The 26,282-nt window shown below is 35.4% G+C and overlaps 1 protein-coding gene across 1 annotated transcript in view; it reads left to right on the forward strand.

Annotated features, from left to right (window-relative positions):
- UBA6 (ubiquitin like modifier activating enzyme 6) overlaps positions 1-25,741 on the forward strand; it is an 81,374-nt gene extending 55,633 nt beyond the window's left edge. Inside the window, exons 21-33 of the mRNA XM_046656894.1 lie at positions 1,818-1,907; positions 2,017-2,097; positions 2,849-2,977; positions 4,618-4,669; positions 4,758-4,821; positions 6,242-6,311; positions 7,634-7,705; positions 16,608-16,725; positions 17,905-18,098; positions 18,925-19,052; positions 19,947-20,034; positions 20,232-20,326; positions 23,419-25,741. Of these exons, the coding sequence (XP_046512850.1) occupies positions 1,818-1,907; positions 2,017-2,097; positions 2,849-2,977; positions 4,618-4,669; positions 4,758-4,821; positions 6,242-6,311; positions 7,634-7,705; positions 16,608-16,725; positions 17,905-18,098; positions 18,925-19,052; positions 19,947-20,034; positions 20,232-20,326; positions 23,419-23,554 (1,317 nt within the window). The 3' untranslated portion in view covers positions 23,555-25,741. The remainder of the gene's footprint in view (positions 1-1,817; positions 1,908-2,016; positions 2,098-2,848; positions 2,978-4,617; positions 4,670-4,757; positions 4,822-6,241; positions 6,312-7,633; positions 7,706-16,607; positions 16,726-17,904; positions 18,099-18,924; positions 19,053-19,946; positions 20,035-20,231; positions 20,327-23,418) is intronic.
- Positions 25,742-26,282: the final 541 nt, after the last annotated feature.

A 26,282-nucleotide genomic window follows, 5' to 3' on the forward strand; every position in this document is an offset into this window, starting at 1 on the left:
TTCTGGAGTCTCATTTGTGTGTTTACTGTTTATTTCTCAGAGCTACTTGATTAGTTTTCTAACAACTTTTCAACAAGTGACCCACCCAAAATCTTACTAAAGAATCAGTTTCTCCATAGGAAGGACAAAGCTGTCTGTCTATGTGTATATATATTTTGCATAAATGATATAGATATAACTTTTTTTAGAAAACCCCACAGGTAATTTTGAAGTACTGCAAAGGGAGAACCACTGACCTAGGAATTAACTGTAGGCTTTGAAATTTAAAAAAGATAACCCAAGTTGTAAAATTGACAGAATATTATTTTACTAGTGTAAATCTCCCTTTATTTTATTATTTTTTTTGTTTGTTTTTTGTGGGGTTTTTTTGAGGAAGGTTAGCCCTGAGCTAACTGCTGCCAATCCTCCTCTTTTTGTTGAGGAATACTGGTCCTGAGCTAACATCCATGCCCATCCTCCTCTACTTCATATGTGGGACGCCTACCACAGCATGGCATGCCAAGCAGTGCCCTGTCCACACACGAGATCTGAACTGGTGAACCCTAGGCCACCAAAGCGGAACTCACAACCCAACCGCTGCGCCACCAGGCCAGCCCCAATATCCCTTTATTTTAATGGATATGTTTGATTTAGTAAAATTTTCTAAAACTTATTCTCTTGTTTACTGTCAAGAAATCAGAAATTTATACATTAAAAACATTATGGTAAACAAAATTAAGTTTAATTTGAAAGTAATGGAGAAAAATCATGATATTCTGGGTGTCATATTGGAGGATTTTCAAAGTAGAGAATGTTGTCAAATTCTAAAAGTTAACTTGATTCTCTCATTCTACGTCTTTCCCAAACTTTCTTCTATGTTTTCTGACTTCATATTCATAAAACAGAATTTAATACTCTTGTGGCTTCCCTCTTTGGCTTATAAAATATTTCACAGTATTTCATTGATCAACAAACTAAAATATAAATTTCTAAGTGAAAAGAGGCAAAGATTGGGTGAACCAATAAACCTAGGCAAAAGGTACCCTGCAATAGAATATGGATTTCTGCAGTGGTACTTTTTCACATGAGACAACATAGGCATTTGCCATTCATTTAATACAAACTTTCTGCAAAAAAAACCACTGGGGACATAACCATGCTCTCAAATTGTTTTCTCCATGGAGAAACTCATGATATCTGAGCACTGTATTGGGGATTCTTGAATTACTTGTCGAACAAAGTAGGGAGTTTTATAAAGTTTTAAATATTACTTTAATTCTTGGAGGAAAAACATGAATTATATATGGTGATCTGCTACGAGTTCTACGTGGTACCAAATGAGTACACAGATAAGTGACAACAGAATTCATGTTTGTTGTTAAATTACTGTTAACAAATAGCTTAAGTGTCATTAGAATCAACTTTTCCTCTTATTGCCTATGAGAAAGAAGATATAAAAGTGTTGGATTGGGGCTGGCCCCATGGCTTAGTGGTTAAGTCCGGTGCGCTCTGCTTAAGTGGCCCAGGTTCGCAGGTTTGAATCCCAGGCACAGACCTACACCATTTATCAAGCCATGCTGTAGCAGTGACTCACATACAAAATAGAGGAAGATTGGCACAGATGTTAGCTTAGGGCTAATCTTCCTCAAGCAAAAAAAGAGGCATATTGGCAACAGATGTTAGCTCAGAGCGAATCTTCCTTGCAGAAAACAAAAAAATGTTGGATTTACTTTATTTATGAATTTTATTTTTTAATGGCCTTAAAACATTCAAATAAATTCAATAAAAAAATCATGGTTACTTCTCTTAACTATCTATTGTCATATTTTATAAATTAGCGGGATCCCCCAGAAGAGGAAATACCATTTTGTACTCTCAAATCCTTTCCAGCTGCTATCGAGCATACTATACAGTGGGCAAGAGATAAGGTAATAAAGACCTTTTTTCAAGGGACCTTTCTTTGAAGTAGAAAAGAAGATATTTCCAACTTTTACATAGACTTCTATTTGTAACTTTTTTTCCTCTTCTCCCTTACAGTTTGAAAGTTCCTTTTCCCATAAGCCTTCATTGTTTAACAAATTTTGGCAAACCTATCCATCTGCCGAAGAAGTCTTACAGGTACAAATCAATACATTTTAATACAAACTTAACACTATGTCAGTGTAATCTTATTTTCAAGTTGCCTACAAACGGTTTATTTTACCTTCTTAAAGTTTATAACATTTTTATTGTTCATAGTAACTGCATGAGGAATCTTGAAATTAGCAGGTTGCAGATGATTTTTTTTAGTTTGGTTGAACTGTATGGAATTGCCAATATTTGACCATGTTTGACCCACAAAGCAGCAGTTCATATGATTCAACCTGATAGAAGAGCTACAAATAATAAAATGGCTGGTTAAATTCTTTGAGTTCTAGTGAAAACTTCATGAGTGGATGGTAATCTCTCAGACTTACTCTCATGATGAGGGGAACTTCACAGATGTTTTCCTACTTTTCCTTTAATCCTATGCTAAAAATGCCAACTTTTTAGTACAAAGTATTATTCATAGAACTTCTTATAGTAAGTACATATATAGTACTAATAACTTATAGCTAGCAAGACATGAGGGTAACTTACGAGATGAAAAACTGTAGAGTTAAAATTTCACATGCTATCTTTTCCTGTTCCCTTTCCAAGAAAGAAAAGAAAGAGGGAGAGGAGAAAGGCAGAGACAAGAATTTCATGGTGAAAAAAGTGAGATCATAAGGCATATGAGCTGGCACTTCATATTTTGGCTAATACTTCCTGGGAGTGTGTGTGTGTGTTTGTGTGTGTGTGTTTAGCTGGAATTGTATTCATTTTGTTTTGTTTCTTTCTCTCATTCTAGAAGATACAAACTGGACACAGTTTAGAAGGCTGTTTTCAAGTTATTAAGTTACTGAGCAGAAGACCTAGAAATTGGTCCCAGTGTATAGAATTAGCAAGATTGAAGTTTGAAAAATATTTTAACCATAAGGTAAGTATGCATTATAAACACTAAGAAAAAGTCTGACTTGGCTCATTTAATTACTACCAAGTTAATTTCATTAAAGTGAAATATTTATCTTTGGGGAAGCTTTTCAGAAGTAAACAGTAAGATAGGTGAGAACAAGTTCTGGGCGCACAACTGATTTCTCCTTGAATGTTACTGATTAAAGTATACATTTGCACTCCACCCATTGAGTTGTTAGTTATACATTTAACTGATCCTTGTCTTTCTGTGTGCAAAATTGGCTTTTAGATAGGGGTTCCATCTAGAGAATAAGGAATACATTTCATCAATAGTCTAGAAGAAATTTGTTGTTCAGAGTAAAGCAAGAGACTGAGAAGATAGAGATACTCAGTCACAAATTTTGTTGGAATTTTGCTTTCCCTACCCATCTGATAATTGCACTTTGTGTCTATTTCCTCATTTGTAAAATGGGGATAATAAATCGACACCTAATTCATAGGGCTGTGGTGAGGGTCAAGCAAGTTAGTACATGTGAAGCATTTAGAACAGAACCTGGCCCATAAATGCTCACTAAATATTCTTACCTCCAGTTACTTAGAGTTGCTAGAATGTGTCCTGGACTCTCTTTAGTCTCTCCCTCTCTTTAAGCTCTTACCTCTTGGAATCTAAAGTAAGTTCATCTTTTTTAAAAAGTCTTTTAATTGCACTTATCCCTGGTTTTCACTTCCTTCTTGACTCTGCCCCTTGGACAAGTGGTCTGTATTCACTGCTGCCACTTCCTCTTCTGGTAAATATGTCTTCTTTCCCCATTGCTATTCAAATTTTTCTTACCAAGATTATCAATGACCTCTTGTTGCAAAATCTAAAGAATTCCTTTTAGTCCTTATCTTCTGTAGGTTTTTTTTAAAAAGCCTTTTTGTATTATGGAAAAATTCAGTCATAGAAATATAAATAAAATAGTATAATGAACTCCCATGTAATCCTCATGTACCTGTCTCTCTGGTTTAACAATAATCAACTCCTAGATAATCTTCTTGTCCTCTATAACTCCACCCAATATACTCTCCCCGAGGTGGTTTGAAGCAAATCTCAAACATCATATCATTTCAAAATATAAAGTACTATGTATTTTTACTAGTTTCATTTTTAAGGATTAGCTCTTTGAAAGGAGCAGAATAATTTATAATATATGCCACCATTTGTTTAAAAAGGGATGAAATAATCTGTACTCGTGTTTGCTGTCAATGCCAAAAAACAAACTCTCAGTGTCAATAAAGAAGAACAGTGCAGGGGCTGGCGCCGTGGCTGAGTGGTTAAGTTCACACGCTCTGCTTGGCTGCCCAGGGTTTCGCCGGTTGGGATTCTGTGCATGAACCTAGCACCGCTCATCAAGCCATGCTGAGGCAGCATCCCACATAGCCCAACCGGAAGGATCTACCACTGGAATATATACCTATGTGCTAGGGGGCTTTGGAGAGAAGAAGAAAAAAGTAATAATAATAATGCAAGTTATTTGAGGTATAGGGGGCAGTAACAGGAGAATGGACAGATGGAGTACAAAAGTAGCTGGGAGACTTCACTGTGTCTCTTTTTATGCATTTTAATCTTTTCTTTATACTTCAGATAATGTGAAGTAGTGATTTTTTAATTAATTTTTTCTTTAGGCTCTTCAGCTTCTTCACTGTTTCCCTCTGGACACACAATTAAAAGATGGCAGTAAGTATAACCAAGTGTTGAGAAGAAAGTTTAATGTAATTTATTACTGGCTTCCTACATTGAAAATAATATTTGTATTTTTTGTTAGGTTTATTTTGGCAATCACCAAAGAGGCCTCCCTCTCCAATAAAATTTGATTTAAATGAACCTTTGTAAGTATTTGTACTCAGTTTTATATGCATCCTTCATTGTAAATTTCTTAAGTGTGTATAAGTTTACATTGCAAGGTGAGAATCTACGGTTCTTTAATGATAAATTATTACATCTCTGTTGTTCTAAGAGTTAACATAGTCTGGCCAACGAAGCCAGCCACAACCCTTGTCTCCACACAATGTGTGTACTCCCTATGGTAAATAACATTATCTTTATCTTCTCTAGAATGAAACCAAAGTGTCACCTCTTTGACTTTATCCATAAAAAAGTAAAATGACAACAAATGTTTTTCTATATAATGAAGCCAGTATGTAAGAAACTTTAGTTATTTAGAGGGAAAATGACTACTACTGCTCTCTCCCTAAATAATCTCAAATTAATTTTGAAAACAGTTGATCTACAGGGCCGGCCCCATGGCCAAGTGGTTAAGTTCGTGCACCCCGCTTCGGTGGCCTGGGATTTTGCTGGTTTGGATCCTGGGCACAGACATGTTACTGCTCGTCAGGCCATGCTGATGCGGTGTCCCACATAGCACAACCAGAGGCACTCACAACTAGAACATACAACTATGTAGTGGGGGGCTGTGGGGAGAAGAAGAAAAAAAAAGAGTGGATCTTTGAGTTTATACCTGTATACCCTATCTGTATTAGATAGACAGATTATTTATATACATGCACACATACTTATACGTATTATTTTAATTAAATACTTAGCGTGTTAACCTTCCTTTCAGCAGATAGCTCTGCTTAGTTTCTCATCTGGTGCTTGTTTTAGGCTTCTAGTCACCTTATCCTGGCTGCTTCTCCTGTAAAACTTATCGTTTTTTTGTTTTTAAACAAGCTCATTTGCTTAGTTTGGACCTGATGTACACTTTTTAAAACTAAATATGTAATATTTTCTTACAAATTAAAATGAATTTCCTTTCACTACTCTAATCTTTGTACTTCTGGACACTCCTCTCCCCAAAATAGTCATGATCACTACCTGAATATTAATGGTTATGAGAATAAACATCGGGGGCCAGCCCCGTGGCCAAGTGGTTCAAGTTCCATGCACTCCACTTCATTGGCCTGGGGTTCACGGGTTTGGATCCTGGATGTGGACGTGCTCCACTGATGAGCCATGCTGTGGAGGCGTCCCACATACAAAGTAGAGGAAGACTGGCAGAGATCTTACTTCAGGGCTAATCTTCCTCAAAAGAAAAAAAGAGAGAATAAATATCTGATGTTTTTTCTTTTATAGCTTCTGCACTGCTTTGGTCTAGAGCAGAGTTTCATTGCCTAAGTTTTTAAAAAAATAATTCTGTAGCAAAGATTTTGTGATTATTTTTCTTCAACATTTTAAAAGCTATAATTTCTGATGAATTAAACATCTTTGAAATTGTGCATTCATACTTCATTTTATTTTTTAATTTCAAAGGCACTTCAGTTTCCTTCTGAATGCTGCAAAATTATATGCTGCAGTCTATTGCATTCCGTTTACAGAAGAGGTAAGATATTCTTCAAGCCCTAGTAATGATACAAAACCAGGCTAGACTAGATGACTTGTCAGATAATTGCATCATCAAAATGTGTTTATATGTTATGAGAATCGTTCTTTAATATAAGCTTTTAATTTTGTTGTATTTTTGCCTGTTCGAACAGAGCAAAAGCTAAAATCCCATTGCACCATTACTAAGTAGAAGAAAGTCAAATTTTTCTAAGTTGAACGTAGTGAAACAAATATTTGTAAAAGCAGTCTTACTTTATTTTTAAAACATCTATAACCTGTTAACTTTAATTATCCTAATCACACTCAACACCCACAATGAACTATTTCGTAGCACTTTTACAGTATTCCTGAGAGTTATTTGGCTTATTTTGTGATAATAACTTATATGCTTTTCAGGAAATTTGAAAATGCTACCCCGTATTGACATTTCTTAACCCTTATCATCATACCCATTCTCTTAGACATCTTTACTGGCTAACATCTAAACGATCTAATACAGTTTTACTTGAGAGGCAGATTTGCATTAGTGAATTTTTCTTTACAAATACATATTGGAGCTAAATAAATTGCTGTACTTCTAGGCAGGCTGAATGGGGAAATATGAACCAGATCCATAATTAACACTGGCTATTTGGGATCCAGATAAAAATGCCTGTTATAGGTTAATCCATTTTGCAGTTAATGCACAGTGAGATATACCGTAAATGTCTGGTAAAAATAGTGGCATTCAGTCTGGTATTCTTTTTGTGAAAAGAGTGGTAATTTTGTGGTAAGTATCATAGATGATCTCAAAAGCAGTATGTCTCAGTAAGCATAAGCAGCTTCTTAGTAAAGAATGTGGAACTAATAGCCTTAAATTCATCTGAGTTCATCTTGAACCCTTTCAATTTTTTCCTGCTTCTGAACGTATGAATTCCATTTACTCGTTTGTTTTATTTATTGTCAGTATTTATTCAGTATAACTTTGTGCAGGGAACTTTGTAGAACAATGAAGGGACAGTCCCTGATGTCAAGGCACTCAGTCTGATGCTTACAACCAGTCCTAAAACTACTTTTTAAAAATTTTGTGGAAGGAACTAAGATTTCAGCTTGGTTGAAAGTACTATTTCACACATACCACTCCTTTCCCCCAGCATTTATAGGTGGCATTTCTATAAAAATGAAAGGTAAATGTCGCAAGTGGATGTGTTCTAGATAATCAGATGATAAATTATTCAAATATTTTAGTATGCTAAAGGCCCTTGTATAGGATGTTTTTTGCTTTAGAATTCAGAATTTAAAAAATATGTTTGTTGATAAAATTACTTTTTACAAAAACAGGACTTATCAGCAGATGCCCTCTTGAATATTCTTTCTGAAGTAAAGATTCAGGAATTCAAACCTTCCAACAAGGTATGTTTAGAAATTGATTCATTTAGCAAATAGTTATTGAACTTCTATTTGTCAAACCCCATTCTAAATCTCAAGAATCCCACAGTGAACAAAACAAAATGCGTCATTAGATGATTTTGTCCATATGCAAACATGATAGAGTGTACTTACACAAACCTAGATGATATAGCCTGCTACACAGCTAGGCTTGATGGTACTAATCTTATGGGACCACAGTTGTATGTGTGGTCCGTCGTTGACCAACACATCATGTTATGCTGCAAGTGACTGTGGTTATATAATACTTCAGTGTGGATATAAGTGCTAAGAAGAAAAATTAAAACAGGGAAAAGAAATAAAGGGTGACAGAACTGGTGTCATTTCACATGGAATAAAAGGGGAAAGCCTCTGATAAAGAGACGTTTGAGCAGAAGCCTGAAGGTAGTGAGGGAATGAGCCATACTGTTTTCTGGTGAAAGAGCAATGCAGGCAACAGGAACAAGTGCACAGAAAAGCCTGGAAACAGTTTCAAGGTCAGGATTTTTCTGGAGGATAATATGCAAGAGGAGAGTGGTAGATGGTGAGATTGGAGGCGTAGTTGGGATTATGATGAGGGTTCTGTGTTTTATTATGAGATAAGAAGCCTGTGGAGGATTTTAAGCAGATGATACAATCTGACATATCCAAAAGGATGACTGGCTAGTTGTGTTGAGAATGCTTATATGGGACACAAGTGAAGAAGCAAGGAAAGCTCTTAGGAACCTATAGCCAAGAGATGATACGGTTTGAAAGAAGTGGTTGGTAACAGGGAAGTTGTGATAAGGGATTGGATTCTGCGTATATTTTGCAGTAGCCCTGCTGGATTTGTAAGGGGATTAGAGTTGGAGTGTGAGAGGAAAAAAGATTATTTTCTTATTTGAAATAAGAAGCAAGCTTAATAGTTCAGAGTGAGGAGAAGAAGATAAAGGAAATTTGAGCAGAGGAAAGAAAGTGTGAAATAATTGCTCAGGGGAGTGCGAAAGTCATTTAATTAGAAGATGTAGTACAATTTCCAGACAGCACTGAGGATCCACTTAATATTAATCCACTTAATGTGCCTGGAGAAAAGACAGCTGCTTGGATGCTACTGTAGAACAGATGGAAAATTCAGTAAAAGGCTTGGGATTTTGTCAGGCAAATATGTTGGAAGGAGAAAGACATAGGGAGTATTAATAAACATGGAACATACAATTTAAGGACATTAAATAGGAAAGTTATAAAATAAGTATTTTTCTTTTTCGCATGTTCATTATCTGCCTTTTTGTATACACTCTAAAAATCATCCATAAAACAACCTTCTGTTCCCCTTACCCTGTAGCTATACTGGAAAATGTGAAGTAATGACTGTCTCTGCAAAATTCAAGAAAGAGGTGATGTGTACAGTCTTCTGTGCAGTCTTCCACTCTGCATTTTTCTTTTAGGGGAAAGGAAAACTTGTAGGCAGTTGATTTTGTACAGATACATGGATTTGCTGAATGAAATGTTCATGGTTTGTAGCTTTTTTTTTTTTGGTCTGGGCAATAATTTTTTTTTTCACTTGAGTTCATAAAAGTTTACATTATTGTGAAATGTCAGTTGTACATTATTTCTTGTCTGTCACCACATAAGTGCTCCCCTTCAACCCCTTTGCCCACCCCCCATCCCCCTTCCCCTGGTAACCACTGAACTGTTTTCTTTGTCCATGTGTTTGTTTGTATTCCACATATGAGTGAAATCATCTGGTGTTTGTGTTTCTCAGTCTGGCTTATTTTGCTTAGCGGAATTCCCTCCAGGTCCATCCATGTTGTTGCAAATGGGATGGTTTTGTCTTTTTTTATGGCTGAGTGGTATTCTATTGTATATGTATACCACATCTTCTTTATCCAATCATCAGTCAATGGGCACTTGGATTGTTTCCATGTCTTGGCTATTGTGTATAGTGCTGCAAGGAACATAAGGGTACATATGTTACTTTGGATTGTTGGTTTCAAATTGTTTGGGTAAATACCCAGTAGTGGGCTAGCTGGGTCCTATGGTAAGTTCTATTTTTAGTTTTTTGAGGAATCTCCATACTGTTTTCCATAGTGGCCACACAAGTTTGCATTCCCACAGCAGTGTATCAGGGTTCCCTTTTCTCCACACCCTCTCCAACATCTGTTATTTTTAGTCTTAGTGATTATAGCCATTTTAACAGGCGTAAGGTGGTATCTTAGTGTAGTTTTGATTTCCATTTCCCTGATGATTAGTGATGTTGAACATCTTTTCATGTATTTATTGGCCATCTGTATATCTTCTTTGGAAAAATGTCTGTTCATATCCTCTGCCCATTTTTTGATCGAGCTATTTGTTCTTCTGTTGTTCAGTTGTGTGAGTTCCTTATATATTATGGAGATTAACCCCTTATCGGATATATGATTTGTAAATATTTTCTCCCAATTGATGGGTTGTCTTTTTGTTTTGATCCTAGTTTCTTTTGCCTTGCAGATGCTCTTTAGTCTGATGAAGTCCCAGTTGTTTATTTTTTCTTTTGTTTCCCTTGTCTGAGTAGACGTGGTCTTCGAGAGATCCTTTTAAGTTCCAGGTCAGAGAGTGTACTACTTATATTATCTTCCAGGAGTTTTATGGTTTCAAGACTCATCTTCAAGTGTTCGATCCATTTTGAGTTTATTTTTGTGTATGGCGTGCGATAATGGTCTATTTTCATTCTTTTGCGTGTGGCTGTCCAGTTTTTCCAACACCATTTATTGAACACCGTTTATTTTCTCCACTGTATGTTCTTGGCACCTTTGTCAAAGATTAGCTGTCCGTATATGTGCGGTTTTATTTCTGTGCTTTCAGTTCTGTTCCACTGATCTGTGTGTCTGTTTTTGTACCAGTACCGTGCCGTTTTGATCACTATGGCTTTGTACTACATTTTGAAGTCAGTGATTGTGATGCCTCCAGCTTTATTTTTTCTCAGTCTTGCTTTAGCAATTCGGGGTCTTTGGTTGCCCCATATGAATTTTAGGATTCTTTGTTCTATTTCCTTGAAGAATGTCGTTGAAATTCTGTCTGGGATTGCATTTAATCTGTAGATCGTTTGGGGTCGTATGGGCATTTTAACTGTGTTTATTCTTCCAATGCGTGTGCATGGAATCTCTTTCCATCTCTTTATGTCATTATCTATTTCTTTCAGTAATGTCTCATAGTTTTCTTTGTATAAGTCCTCCACTGCCTTAGTTAAATTTATTCCGGGGCTGGCCCCGTGGCGCAGCAGTTAAGTGCGCTTGTTCCGCTTCGGCGGCCCGGAGTTCACCAGTTTGGATCCCGGGTGCGGACATGGCACCACTTGACAAGCCATGCTGTGCCAGGCGTCCCACATGTAAAGTAGAGGAAGATGGGCACAGATGTTAACTCAGGGCCAGTCTTCCTCAGCAAAAAGAGGAGGATTGGCAGCAGTTAGCTAAGGACTAATCTTCCTCAAAAAAAAAAAAATTTATTCCTAGGTACTTTATTTGTTTTGTTGCAATTGTAAATGGAATTGTATTCTTGACTTCTCTTTCTGTAAGTTTGTTATTAGAGTACAGAAATGCAACTGATTTTTGTAAGTTGATTTTGTATCCCGCAACTTTACTGTGGTTTTTAGTTATTTCTAATAGTTTCCCGATGGATTCTTTAGGGTTTTCTATACATAAGATCATGTCATCTGCAAACAGCAAGAGTTTCACTTCTTCACTCCCTTTTTGGATTCCTTTTATTCCTCTCTCTTACCTAATTGGTCTGACCAAAATCTCCAGTACTGTGTTGAATGAGAGTGGTAATTGTGGGCATCCTTGTCTTGTTCCTGTTCTTAGAGGGAGGGTGTTCAGTTTCACCCCATTGAGTATGATGTTGGCTGTGAGTTTGTCATATGTGGCCTTTATTATGTTGAGATAATTTCCTTCTGTCCCCATTTTGTTAAGAATTTTTATCATAAATGGCTGTTGGATCTTGTCAAATGCTTTCTCTGCATCAGTTGAGATAATCATGTGATTTTTATTCCTCAGTTTGTTGATGTGGTGTATCACATTGATTGATTTGTGGATGTTGAACCATCCCTGTCCCTGGTAAAAAAATCCCACTTGATCATGATGTATGATCTTTTTGCTGTATTGTTGTATTCAGGTTGCTAATATTTTGATGAGAATTTTTGTAACTATGTCCATCAACGATATTGGCCTGTAGTTTTCCTTTTTTGTGTTGTCCTTGTCAGGTTTTGTTATCAGAGTGATGTTGGCCTTGTAGAATGTGTTTGGAAGCGTTCAGTCTTCCCTAGTTTTTTGGAATAGCTTGAGGAGGATAGGTATTAAATCCTCTCTGAAAGTTTGGTAGAATTCCCCAGGGAAGCTGTCTGGTCTTGGGCTTTTATTCTTTGGGATACTTTTGATGACTGTTTCAATCTCTTTACTTGTGATTGGTCTATTCAGATTATCTATTTCTTCTTGATTCAGCTTTGGGAGGTTGTAAGAGTCTAAGAATTTATCCATTTCCTCTAGATTGTCCATTTTATTGGTATATAGTTTTTCATAATATTCTCTTATAATCCATTGTATTTCTGTGGTATCCATTGTTATTTCTCCTCTTTCATTTCTAATTTTGTTTATCTGAGCTTTCTCTCTTTTTTTCTTTGTAAGTCTGGCTAGGGATTTGTCAATTTTGTTTATCTTCTCAAAGAAACAGCTCTTTGTTTCATTGGTCCTTTCTACTGCCTTTTGTCTTTCAATACCATTTATTTCTCCTCTGATTTTTATTATTTCTCTCCCTCCTCTGACTTTGGGCTTTGTTCTTCTTCTAATTCAGTTAGGTGTAGTTTAAGATTGCTTATTTGGGATTTTTCTTATTTGTTAAGGTGAGCCTGTATGGTGATGAATTTCCCTCTTAATACGGCTTTTGCTGCATCCCATATGAGTTGGTATGGTTGGTATGTTTTCATTTTCATTTGTCTCCAGTTGTTTTTTGATTTCTCCTTTAATTTCTTCAATGACCCATTGCTTGTTTAGAAACATGTTTAGTCTCCACATCTTTATCCCTGTCAGCTTTTTTCTTGTAATTAATTTGTAGCTTCATAGCATTGTGATCAGAAAAGATGCTTGTTATTATTTCAATTTTCTTAAATTTATTGAGGCTTGCCTTGTTTCCCAGCATATGATCTATCCTTGAGAATGTTCCATGCACACTTGAGAAGAATGTGTATTCTGCTGTTTTTGGATGGAGTGTTCTATATATGTCTATTAAGTCCAACTGGTCTAGCTTTTTATTTAATTCCACCATTTCCTTGTTGCTTTTCTGTCTGAATGATCTCTCCATTGATGTGAGTGGAGTGTTGAGGTCCCCTACTATTATTGTGTTACTATTAATATCTTCTTTTAGGTTTGTTAATAATTGCTTTATGTGCTTTGGTGCTCCTGTGTTGGGTGCATAGATATTGATAAGTTATTTCTTCTTGATGGAGTGTCCCTTTGATCATTATATACTACCCCTCTTTGTCTTTCTTTACCTGTCTTATCTTGAAGTCTACTTTGTCTGATATAAGTATTGCGACACCTGCTTTCTTTTGTTTGCCATTAGCTTGGAGTATCGTCTTCCATGCCTTCACTCTGAGCCTGTGTTTGTCATTTGAGCTGAGATGTTTTTCCTGGAGGCAGCGTATTGTTGGGTCTTGTTCTTTAAACCATCTCGCCACTGTGTCTTTTTATTGGAGAATTCAATCTATTTACATTTAGGGTGATTATCCACATATGAGGGCTTAACGCTTCTGTTTCATCACTCATTTTCCAGTTCTCCCGCATTTCCTTTGTTTCACTCCTGTGTATTTTGGTCTACCAATTGAGTTATGTAGTTTTTTATGTTGTGTTTCTTTGTTTTCTCCTTATTTATTATTTGTGTTTCTGTTCTGCTTTTTTGTTTAGTGGTTGCCATGAGATTTCTTTTAAAAATCTTGTGGTTAAGATAGTCCATTTTCTGATGGCTTCTTATTGCCTTAGACTAAACTGATTCAGTCCCTTTCCTGTCCCCTCCTAAGTTGTTTTTCTCACATCTTATTCCATGTTGTGTTGTGAGTTTGTGGTTTAAATAACAAGGTTATCTTTGGTTTTGGTGTTTTCCTTCCCTTTGTCTTTAATGCTATACTTTAGTAATTGCTGTCCTGCTCTGATTCTGTCTACCTATTTATCTCCTTACTCCGTGCTTTGTAACCCTTTTCTCCTTTTATTTTTTTCAAGTATGAGGGCCTTCTTGAGGATTTCTTGTGGTGGCAGGGGGGTGGGGTGTCTTGTGGCTATGAACTCCCTTAGCTTATGTTTGTCTCAGAAAGTTTTTATTTCTCCATCATATCTGAAGAATATTTTTGCTGGACAGAGTATTCTTGGCTGAAAGTTTTTGTCCTTCAGAGATTTGAATATGTCCTTCCAGTCTTTCCTAGCCTATAAGGTTTCTGCAGAGAAATCCGCTGAAAGCATGATAGCAGTTCCTTTGTAGGTTATTTTCTTCTGCCTTACTGCCCTTAGGATTCTTTCTTTGTCATTCACGTTTGCCAGTTTCACTACTATATGCCTTGCAGTGGGTCTTTTTACACTGATATTTCATCTTCCACATCGATTTCATCTCTCCCTAGGTTTGGGAAGTTCTCTGCTATTATTTCTTTGAACCAGCTTTCTGCTCCATTCTCCTTCTCTTCTCCTTGTTGAGTGCCTATACTTCTTATGTTGCATTTCTTAATTGAGTCAGATACTTCTGAGAGACTTTGTTCATTTCTTTTTAGTCTTAGTTCTCTCTCTTCTTTCTGGAGCGTTTCAACATGTCTATCTTCAATTATGCTGATATGCTCCTCTATGACATCCACTCAAGCATTCAGGGAATCCATACTGTCTTTCATCTCTAATATTTCTGATTGATTCTTCTTTATAGTTTCACCCTCTTTTGTGAAGTAGCTCCTGAACTCGTTGAATTGTTTCTCTACACTCTCTTAACTCGTTGAGTTCTTTTATGATAGCTATTTTGAATTCTTTGTCTTTTAGATTACATATTTCTCTGTCCTCGGGACTGATTTCTGGACTTGTCATTTTCTCTCTGGTCTGGAGATCTAATATAATATTAGATATTGCTAGATGGCATGGCTGTTTTTTTGCATCCTGGTGTTATTTGGTCACAGTTACCACCTATCGCCACTGGTTGGGGTTCAAGAGCTGCTTATTCTGAGCCCTCAGCCTTCAGCCAAGATCCCAGGCTCTGGAGCCTGCACTGTGCAGGTGGGGGTAGGGGCTCTTTCTCCTGGATGCTCTCAAGGTTTTCTCCCTCTGCTCTTGCTTTCTGCTCTCCTGGCGTGTTTGCTTGATAAGGTCATCCCCTGTGAAAGCTTTCGCCCCAGTAGAAGGCTTTCCTCTGGGCTGCAAGGGCCCTTGGGGATCCTTGATGTTCCCGCAAATGAACATCCCCTCCCCCGTTCCTTCCTTCCCAGAGGCCGCTCATGGTCCCGGATCACAGTCTTTAGTGGAAGGAGTGAAGTCTTCTCTTACGCTGTCCCACCTCCTCCAAGAGGGGGTCCAGCCTCTCTGCCCTCTGTGATATGGATGCATTGGTCTCTCCAACATTTTTTGTGTTGTGTTTGGATGTCCTCTCTTGAAATATGAATGTGTTTTTCATTGTATGTTGGATGGGAGTGATTACTGGTAAAGCTCACTCTGCTATGATGCTGATGTCACTCCTCTCATGACTTGTAGCATTTTAAGAGGGAAAGTTCGGAAAGTATGAACAGAATTCCTATATAAAGAAAGTTTCTAGCCCATGTTTCTAATGGGCAAAACTGCTAGACAGAAGCCAAGGAAACATGTGTCAATAACTTTACTAGTCTTTATTGCTCTTCAATGTTTTCTAAACTGAATTGCTTTCTGTATCAAAGTTTGGAGATAATAAATTATCCTGAGCAATTTAGCTAGTTTTAACATGAATTATAAGCTTTTTCACTACTCCCTGAAGCAGCCCACACCAAAGCTTCAGGGTCTGGCACTTTTTGTTAACAGATGCCACAGCCAAAAATATCAGCTAGACATTCTGGCAAATATTTCTGCTTCCTTGACTCCTTAATATTTCTTAAATACTTAAATAATATTTAATCTGTAAAAACATGAGTTGGATGCATTTTTTAATAAGAAATACTATTTTAATTTGTGATGATGTAACTAGTTTCTAAGTTTAAGAATATCAACTTCACTGCCCTCGTGGAATGTCTAGTAAGTCGTTTCTTAAGGATAAATGTACAGGTGTATGTGTGCAGCACAAGTGTATGTACTGCCCTAAGTGCGCATCTGTATGAAGGAAGACGTATTCCTTAGGAAAGAACTTCTTATCAGCAATCAATAAATATTTAAAGGATGCCCATATTATATATTTTATGAAATTTCTTCAGTTTCTTTGTAGGCAGAAAACAGCTCTGCACTAGTTAGAGCTGTGCAATTTGGTTTGAGGTAGATTCATCAGAATTATAAACTGTTGGTTAATATTAACATTATTTTAGTGCAGAATTTTAAAAAGACCTATATGAACTCAAGTCTTATAAGCTATTCAGTAACTATTTTTAACACTCACTATAAGCAAGTTTGTTGTCACTGAGGTTCTCTCTTTCAGTAAACATGATAAAGATACCTTTTCTCATAAAATTTACATGTCAGTGTGCAGAGATAGATAATAAAGAAAACAAGTAAATAAATAACATAATATTACTTACTAATGAAAGGTGTAAAATACATTGGACCGTAATGATTAATAACCTGATTGAACTAGATGGAGGAAGTATTTTCTCTTTGTGACATATTTGATAAAACAGATACAGTAACCAAACTTAGGTATAGGATGTGATAACATTAATGGATATATTTACATATATTTAAAGGTTGTTCAAACAGATGAAACTGCAAGGAAACCAGACCATGTTCCTATTAGCAGTGAAGATGAGAGGAATGCTATTTTCCAACTAGAAAAAGCTATTTCATCTAATGAAGCTACCACAAGTAAGGGGAAGTCTTTATAAAAATGTTTTGAACTGAAGGGATTTTTATTTTCACTAAGCTCTACACCCAAAAGCTTGTGAGATTAAATGATAACAACACGAACAATGATATTAGTTGATTTCGTGATTATATGAAAGTTGCTGTTCATCTTTAACTGTGACTGCATTCATAATTTTCTCCATCATTGCCCTACCCTCAAAGGCTGAAATGTAAGTCATTGTTTTCGTTCTGATTGTTTTAGTCCTTGAAATTGTATTGTGTGAGTCCTTTTTAACTTACAGCTAGCGTAATGAACAAAGCAATGGAGTCCTTGTGGAGACTAACCCTTTGACCCAGTTAAGTCACTTTAGGATAAAAAATACCATAGAGAGATTTCTTCTTGGCGCCTTAGTCTCTGTGATTGCACACGTGGAATATGAGCTGACCTACGTACATCCTTGCTAAATGGTCTTAAATATAGGGAAACTGAACTTTTAATTCCTTAAAAACAGAGCTATTAGCTCATGTTTTTTATTACGTAAATCAGTGCTCATCACTTTTTATTACATAAATCAGTGATTTCCAGACTTTTGGGATTTTATACACACACCAGTAAAATTCAGGAAAAACAGCCTAGACTAGCCAACTGTTTACTTTTCAAATAAAAGGTCAGTATCTTATTTTAATAATTATAGTTCTACAAAAGACTTACTACTGTTTCTTACTTTCTCATTTCATCACAGATCAAACTACACCGGTCTACCAAATGGTTATGGGAATCACTGATCTAGAAACCTTTCAAAAAGATACATTTTTATTTGACCAGCTGACCCTATTCTTAGTTGTCAGAGGCAAAATGTTTCAGAGTAATATTTATGGAATCAATTTGTGAATGATACCCAGTGTTGACATTTTGTTATAAACCACTTAATAGCAGATATGGTACATGGCTTTCTTATTTTTCTGTTTTTTGGAAAGGCTTTTTAAATATAGAAACTTGTCTAATTTAGTGTTATTAAAGCCATCATTTTCATATCCTTCAGTAACTTCAGTTCCCTGGATTTTTCTTAGACTTTTTAGTCATTTAAAAACCTAACCCAAAAAGGAATCTTTAATAGTAGTGAACCCCACATTGCTTTTTACCTAGTAAAACCTTTGCCACTTACTAGGAAACTTTGTTTTTCTGGTTATTATGATCAGGTGACCTTCAGATGGCAGTGCTTTCATTTGAAAAAGATGATGATAGTAATGGACACATAGATTTCATCACAGCTGCATCAAATCTTCGTGCCAAAATGTATAGCATTGAACCAGCTGACCGTTTCAAAACAAAGCGGATAGCTGGTAAAATTATCCCTGCTATAGCAACATCCACTGCTGCAGTTTCTGGCTTGGTGAGTTTATTATTCTTCGAATGAAAATCCTTTTTTATCACCTCTTTCCTCTCTTCCCCATTATACTGCCCCCAACCAGTTGCTCAGAGATCTTAGAGAAGGAGAGAGATATATTGATCTTATAATTTAAAATTTCAAGATATTTCTGAAAATACAGTAATCTACATTTTGAGATTTATAGGTATATAAACATTTTAACTTATAAAATAAGCTTTGTCATGATAGAATCTAATTTTTCTTACGTGCAGTAATCCTCTTAATCATCTTTGTATCCTCCATACAAAGCGGGTACTCTATGTTTCTTGGAAAAAAATGAACTGGCCTAATCTTTGCTCTTTGATTATATTGAATTTTTGTTCTTTGCCTAAAAAAAAAAATGTAATTCCTCTTGGTAATTCAGATTCCTTAAAATTTCATCATTCCTAATGATGCAGAATCTTTAGGATGGCCCTAGTTACTATACTATACTCTAATGTTATTCTTTGAAACTGTGTAATTATCTGCCCCTATGTTAAATGATTTTAGACTATTGTATTTCTTAATTTCTGGTGTCTGCTTTCAAAGTAGAAAGATTACATGGTCAAATTTGTGTATTTTCTTGAATAACTTTGTTCACCATGTATAAAACAGGTTGAAAGCTTGAAAGTATAAAATATGCTAAAAGTGGAGAGACTTATAAGAAATTTATATTACTCTAATCCAATAGCTGCTTTTACTCTTTACACAGAAATGCTTGAGAAGAATTTAGGAAAATGAAATAGATGCAATTAAGTTTATGAATAATAAAGCTATTTATATAAACAGATCATCATCTTCTTTTATCTAGGTTGCATTGGAGATGATTAAAGTAGCTGGTGGCTATCCATTTGAAGCTTACAAAAATTGTTTCCTTAACTTAGCCATTCCAGTTATAGTGTTTACAGAAACATCTGAAGTAAGAAAAACTGAAATCAGGTATGCATGAAGTTCTGTTTCTCTTGCATAATGAGAATGAAATAAAATTTTTAAAAAAATAAAATTTTTTAAAGGGGAAAAATACTAGCTTCACCTCTCCTTTTTCTTCTACGTATATATAAATCCTTGCCATCACTTCAAGACCAGGTCAAAACACAATCTTCATGAAGCATTTCTGGCTAAACTAGCCGTAGAACTCTTAGAACACTTAATCTGCCATACTATTTAGCATTGTACTTTCTTTTGGTTTCATCTGTGTTTATCTAACTTAGATGAATTAGAAAGCACTCTAGTGTCTGACTGAATGGATCATGAAATTTAGTCTAATTCCAAAAGCTGTGTAGCAAAGCACAACAATTCCCCTGGACCTCCATTTTTTACTTTTCAGATTGACAACAGTCAAAAATTTGAAAATACCTATCTTGGCAAGAGTGTAAGAAAGTACTCTCATATAACCCATATAAGGGAAATAACTATATTTCAAATTTGCAGATACATTTACACTCATCTCAAATGATGTACATACAAAATATTCATTCTGGCATTGTTTATCATGCCAAAGATTGAAACAACCCAAGTTTCCAGTAATAGGGGACTGTTATGTCCTCGCAGTGAAACCCATGCAGCTGTTTAAAAAGAGAGAAAAAACTTTCTCACTAAGACATACTGGTTTATAATGGGACACCGGAAGGATCAAAAAGATACTGATAAAAATGGTTACCTGGGTGGTATGATGGGGAAATAAGATTATGGAATATTTCAGAAATTGTATTTTCCTTTATTACCCCACATTAATATCTAGCTAAATCACATGTAATGGACTTGTGGGGTTTTTGTTACTACTAAAGGGAAGAAAAGTAAAACTTTTTTGTTCTAAATATTTTTCTACAACAGAAATGGAATATCATTTACAATTTGGGACAGATGGACTATACATGGAAAAGAAGATTTCACTCTCTTGGATTTCATAAATGCAGTCAAAGTAAGACAGTTATTTACTTAGTTCATTAGTCACTTTGAGTCTGTTAGATTTTACAAATAATTTCATTGGAGGTTTTTATAAATATTATTTGGCAGGGGTTTGTTTGCTCTCTTTTTACTGGTTGTAAAACATTGTTACCCAGCATTTTATATTTGAATGGAGTTTTGATTGTTTCTCTTTTGGGTATTCACTATTAGGAGAAGTACGGAATTGAGCCAACAATGGTGGTACAGGGCGTCAAAATGCTTTATGTTCCTGTAATGCCTGGTCATGCAAAAAGATTGAAGTTAACGTAAGTATCAAACATTATATGCAGAAGATTCACAAGAATTGAAATATAAGCTGGATGCACACTGGAAAATTAAACAGATTATCGAAGTTCAGAAAAAATATGTGATTTACTCCCGTCTACTGTTAGTAATAAAGACAGTGGATCTACCAAGCTCAACAGACTTACCTCTCAAGGGAGATTCATAGGACTACAATACCCTTGTGAATTTATCATAGTTCAGAGTCAGCTTTTTAGCTAATAGGCTTAGAAACCTGAATTGGTCAATACACCAAGTAAAAATAGATCTACCTCTTATGTGGAAACACATACATAATGTCCTGATTTATGAGACTGAGGTATAAAAGAAAGATGCCAAATTGTTATTTTCATTCATTCATTCAACTGATTCTTTTTAAAGAGTGCCTACTATGTGCCAGGTACTTTTGTAAGCATTAGGGATACAGCAGTGAGCAAAGCAATGTCCCTGTCCTACTTGAGGAGTTTGCATAACAACTAGGCAAGTATGTCAGATGGTAGTGCGTGCTATGGAGAAAATAAAGCAGAATAAGGATGTGTTAAATTGTTATGTTATACTGAGGTAGCGTAGGTATTCCCTTTGCCTATCATAGGGAATACCTGATAAATGGCATCTGAGCAGAGAACTGAAGGAAGAAGGATAGCAAAAAGAGCCAGTCTTTACAGTGGTCTACAACGTTTAAATGATCTGCTTCCCAGTTACCCTTCTGGGTTCCTTTCATACTTCTCTCACTTTGTTCACAAAACTCCAGCTATACTGGCTTCCTTACTTTTCCTTGAACACTCCAGTCATGCTCCAGCATGGAATCTTCACTCTAGTTGTTCCCTCTGCTTGTAACTCTTTCTGAGATGGTGACCTGGTTGACTCTCACCTCTTGTCTTTGTACTTCCTGAAGAGACCTCCCTGAGCTCTATTTAATCCTACTGCAACTGTCAGCTGCTCCAGCCTAGCACTCCCAATCCCCTTTACTCTGCTCTATTTTTTGTTTCTTTCATAGAACTTATTACTGTTTTATAGCTGCTATATATTTTGTTTCTGTTTATTATGTATTATCTGTGTCCCCCCACTAGTCCGTAAGCTTCAGAAGGGCAGTAATCTTTATTTGATCTAGTCATGATCTATTTCAAGCACCTAGACCAATGCCTGGCACATAATAGGCATCAATCAGTAAATACTTGTCTTCTGAATTTATAAATCTCTGCATAATGATGCTTTAACTATGATTATGAATTAATGAGGTTAATCACTGTTTTTTATTATTATCTGGGCTTAATTACCTATACTTTCAAAAACAAAATTACTGTTATATTAGCTAAGGCCTTAATTTGTCTTATATTGTTTTTTCATTAGGATCCCTAAGTATCTTTTGGATAAATTAAGAGTAGTATTTCGAATTCCTTTATTGTGTGCCACCTAGATGAGAGCAGAATTTGCCATCCTGAGGTGTATTAATTAGTGGAACTTAAAATTTGCTACAAATAATTCACAGAAATACTTTATAGAGTTGGTCAATATTTGAAACCTCCAGCATGATGTGTTTGTGAATGATATTTCTCATTTTATTACATTGCTTATTTAGCAGATTTATTGAGTAGCTGTGAATTGACTGGACAAGCTTGGCTTCAGAAAGACTTGCATTCACGTCCTTGCTCAGCTGCTTACTTGTTTTACCACACTAATTTACTGAATCTTTTTGAAACTTAGTTTTCAATCCACAAAGAGGGATGATTATGTGTGCCCGTAAGACATATTCCATAAATGTTACTCCTGTTAATATTTGTCATCATCATTATCAAATAGCCGTTACTCTCAAGGAGTTCACAGTCTACTAAGGGAAAGTGACATATTAATGAATAATTAAAATGTAATTGAATAATTATTATAAGAAAGATTTTTATGAGTACTCTGGGCATTACTAACTCAAACCTTCAGCTTAGGGTAGATTTCATCTGAGCTACCTTTGAAAAAGGATTATATCAGGAAGAAGCAATAGTTTGTGCAAAGGCATGCAGCTAATAATAAAGAGCATGCATGATCTATTTGGGAAATCAAGTATTTTGGAATGACTCGAGGATGAGATGGTGAGAATGAATGTGGAAAGAATGAAAAGTTATATATGGAACAAAATATCTTTCTAAAATGAAAGAGCTATTATTAAGAATTAAGTAGATTAACAGTCATGCGTCACATAACGACATTTCAGTCAACGATGAACTGCATGTACGACAGTGTAAGATTAGTACCATATAGCCTAGGTGTGTAGTAGGCCATACTGTCTAGGTTTGTATCAGCACACACTGTGATGCTCATACAGCAACAAAATTGCCTAATGACGCGTTTCTCAGAGCATATCCCCATCGTTAAGCAGCACATGACTACATAGTTCAGAGCCTGGCATAACAAAGGTAGATGATGTATGATAAATAATGTTATTAGGCAGGAGAATAACATCAAATTTACATTTTAAGAGAATTCTGGCAGCAGAGTGGATTGGAGATAGGAGAAAAACAAGTCAGCTGTCCTGAAGCTAATGCGTTAATCTAGGGGGCATATAGATGAAGACTTGATTTAAGATAGTAGCAGTGACAATAGCAAAAACTAAGTGGTTTTTTAGTAAATAGGATATGAGAGAGGTAAAACCTAAGAATGTGTTTTACTGTGATGTTTGTATTATACATTTGAAGATTTAAATCTAGCTTGCTTTTTACTCTTTACAGAGAAATGCTTGAGAAGAATTTATAATGCTGCCAAACTTTATAGGGAGTATAGGAGGAGAATTCATTTTTTAAAAACATCACTTACATTTTGGGGTGTTTTTGTCTTTTAATAAGTGGTCTGTATTCTTTATCAGTACCAGTAATGGTCCAAATTGATTCACTCTTAGGTAGGTGAGTGTCTTGAGTTTAGAGCTTTCAGTAAAGAAAAATGAATATATGAAAGCAGATGGATTATTAAATTTAAAAATGAATTTAAAGTCTAGATACAAGTCCAAGTTCTCTAGGCAACATTAGTCAGCAAATAACTCTTTCATTTTATAGAATTTACCAAATTATTTGTCCTTGCTTATTTTTCTTAGAATGCATAAACTTGTGAAACCCTCAACTGAAAAGAAATATGTGGATCTTACTGTGTCATTTGCCCCAGACTCTGATGGAGATGAAGATTTGCCTGGACCTCCAGTAAGATACTACTTTAGTCATGACACTGATTAACAGAAGTTGTCTTAAAGTTACTCCAGGACTACTTGATTTTGGAAAGAGAACGCTTAATTCAGAAGCTAAAAAAATCACCTCATAATACTATGGATTTCTCTTTGAGGAAGCCTTAATTTAAGGGAAATATCCCTTAAATATTAGATAGGAAACTACACTGAAGAATTGCAAAACATTTTGGAGCATAGTATATGATCACAAGCAACTTTGAACTGGAATGCCATTTTATAATGCTTACAACAAATTTGTGTATTAACCTCTCTGGATCAAAAGAAGGAAAAAATATGTATCCATGACCAGAAGAGAGAAAAGATCAAGAAATTGAAAGCAACAAATGCAACTATCCAAAAAGTGTAATCCTATTTTATGAATTTCTTTCTTTAGTATTTGAGGCCTATTTTTTTTATACAAATAGTGTTTGGCATCTTGCACCTCTCATAATTAGACTTTGAATTTAACATCAGTGGGAAGAGGAGGAATGGTAGCAGCAGATGAAGAGTAGACATTTTAAATTGTACAGTTAGAATTTACTGTCCTCTTACCTCTGCTAGTTTAACCCGAGTTTGTTGTATTACTGTCTCCCCAAAATCAAGATCTTTGTTGATAGCATCAGTGTTGTAAGCCACAAGCATTACGTCAGATGACACGTGTTAACTTGGACTAAATGTTAACAGTATTATATGGACTCTGACAACCCTCTTAGAGAATCCGTGAATGTGAACAGATAAATGTGGCTAATCATTTGATTCTTCAATACACCTTCTAGTGTGGCTATTTTATTTATTTGGAACTTTAAACCTGATTCTCAAAGCATATAAAGCTGAAAGATTTTGTAAAGGGAGTGTCCTTAGAATTAGATGAAAACTGGAAATTAAAAAACCATCACTAGTTGAGTCTTGATTTTTTTTCTTCCAGCAACTTAATGGGTAGAAAAAAAATATTTTAAAGAGAAACTTATTATTTTATTCTGCATTCCCAGAAAGGGAGTTGATGAGGATAAAAATTTATTTTTTTAGGTCTTTATTAATGGAAACTTTCTGTTTTCTAATGTGAACTATTGCAGATGTTCATATAAGTGCTTACATTAAAATGACATGAAGTGTACTCAACATTGTAAACTCAGTGAAGACAGCAAATGTTTCTTTTATTTCGAAGACTGTCATGCATTCTAAAGCAATTGGCATTTTATAACCACAGGAAGTCATTTCCCTCTAGCAGTTTTTCCTCTGCTCTCCTGTTCAGACCATTAATAGATACTTTGATAAATTAAAAATTAAATTCACATCAGTATTACCCCAATTTGGTATCTTTTTCTACTCTTTACTTAACTTTCCTTTTACTCTATTTACAAATAGTTTAAATTTCTTTGTCAACCAGCTGCATTGTTATATTATTTTGTAAAAGTATCATCCAGTTGGGAAAATATATTTATTTGGAGGTAGAGGGTGAATTCTTATGATTAAAAGATAATCTGCGTTGGGAGGTGGGAAAAAGTGGATAGGATAAGTTTGAAGGAAATGGCTACCTTTGAAATAAGCAGTTTCTGTTTACCATATCCTACTCTCTGCCATTTGGCATATTGCAAATTTAATGCTTGAAATTAATACTACTTAAAATTGAATCCAGGAATATCAAAGCTCTATAGCTTGGAACTTTGGAGGCTAGGAATAATAAAAGGACTTCTCTTTAAGAACCCTTTTCCCCACTTTCACTTTGTTTTGTGTTCTATGACAATAACTGATATTTTCTAGGTAGCCATTCAGTAATACTCAACTGTGATCTAATGCTTGCTTATATTTGATCTAAATCACCACATCTCTTCAAAGGTAAATTTAGAACCATGCTATCAGTTCTTATTTATACAGATCACTGCTTTAGCAGATACAAACAAAATCAACAAGGATTAAGTTCATTTTGTGATTAAACCTGGAGCCATCTTGTCATTGCTTTTTCTTTCTGTACGTGATGGTTATTGCCATTAATTTCTTCTATTTAGTTTTACTAAGCTGGAAAGCCAGGGTAAAGTTAATGACAATTTTTTTCATTGTCTGTTTTGTTTATTTCTGTACCATAAGATCACTGTTGGTGAATGAAATACCAGGTGCAAAAATTAATGATTTGATTTTGTACGGTACCGCTGAGTAATTTTTTACTTATTAAAAATAAATTAAGAAATTTGACAATATATTTGTAAATCCTGTTCCATAGTTGACTTCAGAGATTCCAGTTTTGCTGTTCGTTTTGTGAGTAATGTTGCTTTGGTGTTTTCCTAATTTTCAAGTTCTGCTGTCATGGAGATGACAACAGTCACTGGTTGTAGAAAGACATTACTTCCAAGTACTTTTGCATCCTGGAAATTCTATTAAAATGGTTGAGGGAAAATGATGGTAACCATGTAAAACCAAGAAGATCTGGTAAATTCCAGACTGTTGGGTGGAATTTCTAATGTCCACTCCTTTTTAGAGTTCAAAGCAGTTATGTTACTCATCTGTAAGTTCCTCTAAATTGTCCCAAAGGTAGAACTTAGAAATAGACGTGTATCTTTACTTTTATGTTTTTTCTATTATGGTACTCCATGGTGGTTCCAGTGACAAGGCATTAAAAAAATCAATCATGTTTAGAATCCACTATTTTATAATTAATAAAACGAAGACAGAAAATTAGTCTCTTGAGATCTTGAGGAAAAATCTCTTGACCTAATAATTCTTTCAACCATAATAAATATAAC

Source organism: Equus quagga, chromosome 3, assembly GCF_021613505.1.
Source record: "Equus quagga isolate Etosha38 chromosome 3, UCLA_HA_Equagga_1.0, whole genome shotgun sequence".
Lineage (NCBI taxonomy): Eukaryota > Metazoa > Chordata > Mammalia > Perissodactyla > Equidae > Equus > Equus quagga.